Source organism: Rutidosis leptorrhynchoides, chromosome 3 (genome assembly GCF_046630445.1).
Source record: "Rutidosis leptorrhynchoides isolate AG116_Rl617_1_P2 chromosome 3, CSIRO_AGI_Rlap_v1, whole genome shotgun sequence".
Taxonomy (NCBI): domain Eukaryota; kingdom Viridiplantae; phylum Streptophyta; class Magnoliopsida; order Asterales; family Asteraceae; genus Rutidosis; species Rutidosis leptorrhynchoides.
This window is the reverse complement of record NC_092335.1, coordinates 361127918-361136617: the sequence shown is the minus strand read 5'-3', so window position 1 is coordinate 361136617 and position 8700 is coordinate 361127918. Positions and strand designations below refer to the sequence as shown.

The 8700-nt window shown below is 35.7% G+C and overlaps 1 protein-coding gene across 1 annotated transcript; it reads left to right on the top strand.

The window, feature by feature from the left end:
• The first annotated feature begins 1381 nt into the window (after positions 1 to 1381).
• LOC139897583 (protein PUTATIVE RECOMBINATION INITIATION DEFECT 1-like) lies at positions 1382 to 8445 on the top strand. The gene is made up of 9 exons (XM_071880278.1): positions 1382 to 1837; positions 2113 to 2222; positions 2316 to 2491; positions 2954 to 3262; positions 3349 to 4312; positions 5059 to 5755; positions 6682 to 6962; positions 7047 to 7698; positions 8124 to 8445. Exons 1-9 carry the CDS (start codon positions 1382 to 1384, stop codon positions 8319 to 8321), a joined length of 3843 nt encoding a protein of 1280 aa, XP_071736379.1. The 3' UTR covers positions 8322 to 8445.
• The last annotated feature ends 255 nt before the right edge of the window (positions 8446 to 8700 follow it).

Below are 8700 nucleotides of genomic sequence, written 5' to 3'. Positions count from 1 at the left end.
TGTTGTTTTGAAACCTTTAGGTTAACGATCTTGTTATATGTTGTTAACCCAATGTTTATAATATCAAATGAGATTTTAAATTATTATATTATCATGATATTATCATGTATGAATATCTCTTAATATGATATATATACATTAAATGTCTTTACAACGATAATCGTTACATATATGTCTCGTTTAAAAATCATTAAGTTAGTAGTCTTGTTTTTACATATGTAGTTCATTGTTAATATACTTAATGATATGTTTACTTATCATAGTATCATGTTAACTATATATATATCCATATATATGTCATCATATAGTTTTTACAAGTTTTAACGTTCGTGAATCACCGGTCAACTTGGGTGGTCAATTGTCTATATGAAACATATTTCAATTAATCAAGTCTTAACAAGTTTGATTGCTTAACATGTTGGAAACATTTAATCATGTAAATATCAATCTCAATTAATATATATAAACATGGAAAAGTTCGGGTCACTACAGCTAAGTGATTAAGTCCACCTTCGATAACGGTCATTGATCAGAAGGCCCCAAACGAGGTTGTAGATGCTAGTTTATAAAGAACTAACCTGTAAACCTTTAGAAGATGGAAGATGGTACTGGCTACGTAAGATGTGTGGTATATGATGATTACGTAACGTGATGATCACTAGAATGATAATTGGGGTTAGTATATATATGCAAACCCTAATTCTAGAACCGTCTAAGATTGTGATAATCCTGTCCATAACAAACTCTCTCAAATCTCGGTTGTAATTATGGAAAAGATATTAGGCTTAATGGCCAAGTAACAGCCACACCGAGAACAAAGGTATTCGATACGCCACCGCATGCCGCATTCCGCATATAAAGTATACGCATACGCACACTAGCGATTGCCCGCACACGTATGGCATGCGCATGCGGGTCGCGGTATCATTAATGTGAAATTAATTTCTACTTTTACAATTACCATGTTAAATAAATTGATTATTTCAATTATTATTGTTATTGTTATTATTATTCAACATATAACAATAACAAAGACTTGCTCATTATTTATCTATCACTTAATTTCCACGATCATTTTCTGTAAATTTAGAAAATAAAACTTAATAAAAAAAGATAAATGCATCTCATGCTCGTTATAATTATAAAAATTTGTTCCCACAATTTTATGGGCAAACAAAACGAAGGTTTAAACGTTAAAAGGGCAATCTTGTCATTTACTGTATCATTCATCTTCATCATCCTTTTGATTTCACAAATTTACGAGCAACCACCAATTCAAATTCAAATTCAATTCAAATATTATTCATTATTCATTTAAAATTTAAAAGAATTAAATTTACCATCACGCGGGAAATAATTACTCTGTACAATAAACTAAACAATGTACTACTCCGGCGCCGATCATCCTCAACGATCAGATTCCGACCAACATCTTCGGCACCAGCAATACCTAACATGCTCACAAGGCCATACTTCATCTCTAATACTCCAAACTCTTGAAGGCGGCTCAATTTGTTTAGTTTGTTTATCGAATCTAATTTCAAACCCTAATTCCCCAACCGTACATGTTTCATACGCATTCTCGCAGCTTTCTCACGCTCTCTCTCAACCTCAATTTGCTCACAACCTCTTCACTTTTCATCCTCACTTTCTCATTTCGCCGCTTGTAACTGCAGTTTCTTCATTCGATGACGAACCTCTTGCGAAACAGATGATTGATTTGATTAATCAGTTGTGTAAGTCTGGTGAATGTACGGTTTACGGTGAGTTCGTTGCTAGGGTTTCAGATCAATTGTGTTCTGGCTCGTTATCCTGGAGCAGACGTCAGGTTTATATGGTACTGTATTCCTTTGTATTGTATATTAGAATTTTGAATTTAGCTTACTTGTGTTTGTGTATCGATTATTGCGATTTCACTTAAAAACTGACTTCATTTACATATTTAAGGGACACAGGACCAATATTCGAGCTATGTAGTAGTTTAAATTTTTTATCCAATATGACTAATACACAACCTTTTCTAGTTAGTGTCATTTATTGATAATTGCTGGCTTTTGTAGAAACGTTTCGTATTAAGTGGATTAATTCCGAGCTAACACTTTCAATCTTTAGCTACACTGCTTAGGTATTCTGTTGGATTCTCAACAGAACGATGCATACAGTTATATCAAAGATAAAGATGCACTTTATCTGAACCTTGTAACAGGTCTCCAGTTGCCTAGGTAAAAGTTTGACTGTACTCATAGTTATGCAGAGGCTTGTGTAAGTCATTCTACTTCATTATTGCTTTACTGTTTTCATCTCTTGAAATGCAGTGAAGAGATCCAAGGCGAGATTCTGTTTGTTCTTTATAAAATATGGTCTACGCAGTATGACTTTGCAGGTAGTAGAAAAGGTGATGTCATGTGTGTCCATTCTTCGAAGATTTTACGCTTGTCATTAGAAGTACTTTTGAAGACTCATCGTGATGATGTTCGCATGAACTGTGTAGGTTTGTCAATACTCCATGATATGAAACTGTTTCTTTCATGTATTTCCATGCTTCTTCACCTTATATACCTAGTTTAACATGCGTTCATGCTGGGATGCCATCTGTTTACAATGTGATGATTAACTACTACAATGGATCACAATTGGTGGCTTATTTTAAGACTCACCACTGCAGTAACATTTTGGCACACAAATTACATAAATTTCTTTGAATGTTGATGAACTTTATACTTTGCCTGCAACGTATATAATTCTTGAATAATTGAGCCGAATTCGTATGGAAGAACACATGGCCCTGGATTTTGGATAATTAATCTCAAGATTGCTTGTTAAAATTTTCAGTGAAACAGGTTAATATTCTATATTAACCTCAAAGAACTTATGATAGTTGATATAGCATGACTCATTGTGTATTCATTCATCATTATAGTTTTAACATTTTTTTGTTGTTATTTTTGTAAAGCGCTATTGTCCGTGCTAGCATGCAGAGGGTTCTTTGAGGCTGCTTTGGAGAATGATGTAACCAAGGATTACACTGAAGCAGATAATTTTATGGAAACAAGCGATCATGAACTAGAAAAGACTCCTCTGAATGTCTTGTTTGCTGAAGCCATAAAAGGGCCTTTGCTTTCTTCAGATTGTGAAGTTCAAACTGCTACATTGGACTTAATTGTTCAGTATATGTCTTGTGGAGGTGTTTCAGAAAAAGAGGTCGAAGCTTTAGTTGAAGAGAATATCGCTGACTATGTCTTTGAAGTTCTAAGATTATATGGTAGGTTCAAACCAGACACTACCTAATTTGGGTCTACATTCTGAAGTGTGTAGTTGTTGTAAAACCTTTATTTCTATGTTTTACAGGGTGCAAAAAGGATTCTGTTGTCATCTCGTCCCTACAGGTTCTCGATCTCTTATCGGTTGCAGAGGTAGCTTTCAAACAAAGGCTTGCAATCGGGTTTACAACTCTAATTCCCGTCCTACGTTACGTTGCTGAAGTTCCATATCATCCTGCTCAATGTCAATCATTAAATCTTGTATCAGAATGTCTTTCAAACTGCCCTGGAATAATTTCAAGTTCAAGTATTGAAGAAATAAGCCTTGTTATGAAAACAATGCTCAAGAAACATGTTGATGGTGAGGCTAACATGCTTCCAGAAACATTCACCTTAGTTTGCACAGTTCTTGTTGCTCTAATGAAATCTCCATCTTCTTATCAAACTTCATGTATTGCCAAATCACTACAAGATTCTTCAAGATACACCGTTGAAATTTGCTTGAATTATTATGGTGAACATAGTGGTCAAATGCTACATTCACATTACTTACTGAAAGAGGCATATGAATATAGTTTCGAAGGGAGCTCAACAGATTCTAACTATACGGGGTTGCGTGACTGTATATTAAACATATGCGAAACGAAATTATTGCCATCGGTTACCATGAACGTTAACGAGGTTGATGAGGATATTATTTTGGGTGTACTTGAGCTATTTCACTCCATACTGATTCAGTCTGGTTTCCAACCGAAGGAATTTGTGAATGTTATGGTTTCATCCTCGTGGTTCAGTTTTTCGTTTGGATGTTTAGGAATTTTTCCGACAGAGAAGATGAAATGGAGAGTTTATTTCTTATTGAGTTCTATATTGGACGTGCTTTTTGGAGATGAATCCGGCCAATTCATTAGAGATGTTGCTTTGGATCTTCCTTGTGATCCTATGGATTTGTTGTTTTTGTTAGGGCAGAAAGGGTCCCACAATCAGGAAGTTTTCTGTTGCCAGTCTGCAGTTCTGCTGATACTATATACCAGCTCCTTGTATGATGACAGGTAACTAAGACATTATTTTGTTGTAATTATAGAGGTGGTAATTTGGGTGGGTTGGTGGGTTAATATTATATATCTATATATGTATCCAGACGGGGGGAGAGCTGTGTTGACTTACTTTTTGTTAAATTTTCTTAAGAAAATCCAACTTCCCTAATGAAATGATTTGGGTGGTTTTATCCACTGTATTTTGGGTGACTTTCAACACGTTTCCTTTTTAAGCTATTTTTCAGTAATGCAAAACTTGGAATTACTTGGCAAGTACGCGGTTTTCGCAGCTCGGGGAGTACTCGGCCATACTCGGTCAAACTTAGTCAAACTTGGTCAAACTCCGTCAAAACTAGGTCAAACACGACAAAAACTCGGGATTACTCGGAAAATTGGCCAAAACTGGGGATTGCTCAGAAATCAGTCAAAACTCGGTCAAAATTGGTTAAAGTCAAACTTAGTCAATATCTGAGTACTCCCCTTTGTACTCCCCGAGTTGCTGAGTACTCCCTAAAAAGTCCCGACCGAGTAACCAAATTGACCCATTTAAGTTACATTTATTTATTTAAATATTTTTATTGATGTTAATATGATTATCTTGCCAAACAGTATTTCAACTTTTTTTAGAAAAAGTAGTTGAATCATTTAGAAACTTGATGTTTTAGTATTTTTTACAAGAAAAAGAAAATGTTATCAGTGAATGTAAAGTGTTTTTACCCTCTTAATCTTGGTGCTTAATTGCTCAAATCTTCTGTCTCTAGGCTTGCAGATGATAGGATGGTATTAGCTTCTCTGGAGCAATATATTTTACTTAATAATTCTGAGATCTTAAGCGGCTTTGTGAAACCACTGATAATAAAAGTGCTTGTAAATCTGTACGGTCTTTATAGAGGTTTGGCCAAGATAAGCTACCAAATACCATATAGTCCTGATGCCGAAAATACCCTCTTCCATCTTATGCAACAAAAACAATGCGAGTTTCTTTCAGTTAGAATCCACAAGACGTCACTGAAATGGTTGTTTCAACAAGAAAGAATCTGTAAATATTTATCCAACCAGATTTTAAAGTGGTGTAGAAGATGTATCATCTCGAATCAGATTGTTGCTTGTAATGATATTGAAACTGTAAAACTCAAAGAACTTGCTGAGTTGGTTGCATTTGGGGACAACTATGCAGCCAAAATACTGGTGTGTTTGTTGAGTGAGCTTATTGAAGAAAGGGGACAAGAACATGATATTGCTTTAGTGTTATATATGATTGCAGCAATTATGGTCTTATTTCCAGCTGCTTCGGGACAGTTATGCTTAAATGGGCTAGCTCTTGCAATTCGGGATCTTTATCACGATCATTATCTTTCAACGGATATATTCAATCTTACTTGTCAGCTAGTCTTTTTTATATTACATTCAGTTGAATCAGTTTCAGACGATGAAGTGTGGATTAGAGTAGCAACAGAGGTAAACCAACCATTTGTTAAGCTTTTTAATAAGATCTTAGAGAAGGGTGCTTTGACCCATTTACTTATGTCTGTGTGGGTTGTAGTTTTTTTCTAATGGGTAAAATACGGACAATAGCTAAATGATGAATTAGCAGAACGGACTGAGGAGGTTGAAAACAATATTGCAGAACTCGGAATTACTCGGCGAGTACTCGGTCAAACTTTGTCAAACTCGGTCAAACATTGTCAAAATTGGTCAAAGCTCGAAATTACTGAGAAAATCAGTCAAAACTCGGGATTATTCGAAAAATCAGTCAAAACTCTCAAAAACAGCTCAAGTCAAACTTGGTCAACATCCGAGTACTCGCTGAGTTGCCGAGTACTCCCCGAGTAGCGATTTTTGCAACCTTGGTTAAAAGTCAACTGAAGTCCAATACTAGTTCACACAACATTCTAAATTGCTTTTCAAAAGAATAATAAGCACTCGAGTAGCATAATAATATTATCATAATTTACCTGAAGTTTCAATTTAATATGAAGGGAAAAAGAAAGTGATTGTGGATCAACCAAACTAGACAGTCCATACTAAATAACGACCTCTTTCGACCCATTACCCAGCTCGCTTGACCCACTCATTGAATTAACTTTAAATGTTCATCAGTGTTGCAAATCGGAATTACTCGACAAGTACTTCGTTTTATGCAACTCGGGGAGTACTCGGCGAAACTCAGTCAAACTCTGTCAAAACTGGGGATTACTCGGAAAATTGGTCAAAACTCGGGGTTACTCGGAAAATTGGTCAAAACTAGGGGTTACTCGGAAAATTGGTCAAAACTCGGTAAAGTCAAACTTGGTCAACATTACTCTCCTTAAAAACTCCGGACCGAGTACTCCGAGTAGGGATATTTGCTACCTTGACATTAATCTGGCCTTGTATCTTTGTAGTTGATACACTACCTGATCTCCACAAATACTGAAGACGAGTGCACTCAGGAAGCTGTGTTAGTAATGGGCATTCTTTCTCTAATTTTGCACCACTCTCTCCACCAAAACCTCGTTGAAGCTTCCAAGACCATACTTATGAACACTCAATTGATTTCACTAGTTGATAAAACCATCCATGACGCTTGTTTAAAAGGACCCGCATTGCTCGATCATGACGAAACAACAAAAACTGGAGAAAACCTGATATTTATGCTCTTACTAAACTACTTCTGTCAAAAAAGGTTCACATTTATTATTCTTCCTATTTCTATCTCAGAACTAATGTATACATTTTCAATCTTATTAACACTCTGCTTTTGTTCAAGTGTGCATGTTGTTCTGCCCGGGATTGAAGATACACAAAGCTTACTGGGTGGTGACATCAGTAATCAGCAGTCGCTATCCTACATCAGCATCCGTTGCCAGGAGTTGTGCAGGCTGTTGCATTTTGGAGCTAATCCAGTTAAACTGGTATCTTCATATTGTCTTCTTGAACTATTTCAGAGAATAACAGAACGAAAAAGGGAAGAATCCAGTACGGTCACACTAAATGCCCATCATATACGGTCTATAACCTCTGTTCTACAAGGTCTAGTTTTCCACAGTGATGTTAGAGTTGCTAATAACTGTGCCCTTTGTATATCAATGGCTGTTGAATGGGAAAAACATGTTGAAAAAGATAATTGGTATCGATTGATAACTGAAGAGTTGGTATTGATTCTAGCATCTCCAGGTTTGGCAACAAAATCGATCATGATTCAACATAAACCAGCAGTTCATATTGCAGTTTCGTTGCCAAAACTGCAGCAGGTTCCTAAATGGATGTCTGCTGTATTTGATGATACTTGCATAAGTGGTATTATTCAAAACCTGTCACCAAGTAATATAACTCGTGAGATGGTGCTATTATTTCGAGAGCTTCTTCATTCAGGGCATCTTAACTCCAAAAATATTGCTTGCCTAAATCAACTTTTCCAGGTGATAAGAGCAAAAGTTTCACAAATTTATGTTAAGGTGGTAAAATAGACAGGCTGGTAAATTTGGGTAGTGTTTGGTTCGGGTCCAAATAGGTTGGATCCAAATGAGTCAGGTCCAAATGGGGTCGGGTTGAATTTACTTGTTGTTCAAAATTTTGAAGGTCATATTCATGAACAATTTCTGTGTCAAATATAAGGTTTAACAGGTATGCCGTATGCTCTTAGAAAGAACAATAAAAAATAATTAACAGGTTTAAAACTTTTGACTTGGCTTTTGACCCATTTGATCTGTTTCCTTATTCCTAATTTTTTTTTTCTTTAATTCAAACCTTTTAGAGATAAACCATAACCTGAATCAATTTATTTACACTCATAAATTTAAATGCTCTGTTGCATATGTTAAAGTGTTATTTTCTCCTGTTGCAGGCCTGCAGAAAACGTGTTTACTCAGACGACATTCAAGATGCCGAAGTAGAGAACAAGAAGAAGATGGTTGGTTATCCAGATGATCTGGGAAAAGTTTATGAGGTTCTCATAGACCTTATTTCTCCTGAATCATCTCCAAACGAGGGACTATTGGAACAAATAGAATTGTTTTGCCAAACTCTGATGGAATCAGAATGACAAGAAAGAAAGAAAATAAGCAGGATCTGAATATAATTTGTACCTTTATAATAGTCATAAAAACCAAATGAAACCAAAAGCATGTATGAATTAAGTTTACAAACTATTTGTACAGCAAATTTGTATCACCCAAAAGCATGTATGAATTAAGTCTTGCCCTCGCCAATGTATTTTGGTGGTGATGCATTCTGGTTGACCAAAATTGACTTTCCAAGCTCTCTAGCTTCATCAGCAGCTTTATTTTTCTGAATCAAAGTCGATCATTGTGTAGGATTTGATGATTTTGCTTCACCTGTACTCGAGTTTTTAACTTTTGCTATCTCCTCTTCATTTCCCTTTCTATCCTTAGTTTCGTTACTGAAGTTGGCTTCAGATATTG

What these genes read in the sequence shown, in the direction of transcription:
- LOC139897583 (XM_071880278.1), top strand. Translation starts at nt 1,382, where the DNA reads ATGTACTACTCCGGCGCCGATCATCCTCAACGATCAGATTCCGACCAA. An exon ending in ACAGGTCTCCAGTTGCCTAG is followed by an intron (nt 2,223 to 2,315) that starts GTAAAAGTTTGA and finishes CTTGAAATGCAG; the next exon opens with TGAAGAGATCCAAGGCGAGA. An exon ending in GGATTAGAGTAGCAACAGAG is followed by an intron (nt 5,756 to 6,681) that starts GTAAACCAACCA and finishes GTATCTTTGTAG; the next exon opens with TTGATACACTACCTGATCTC.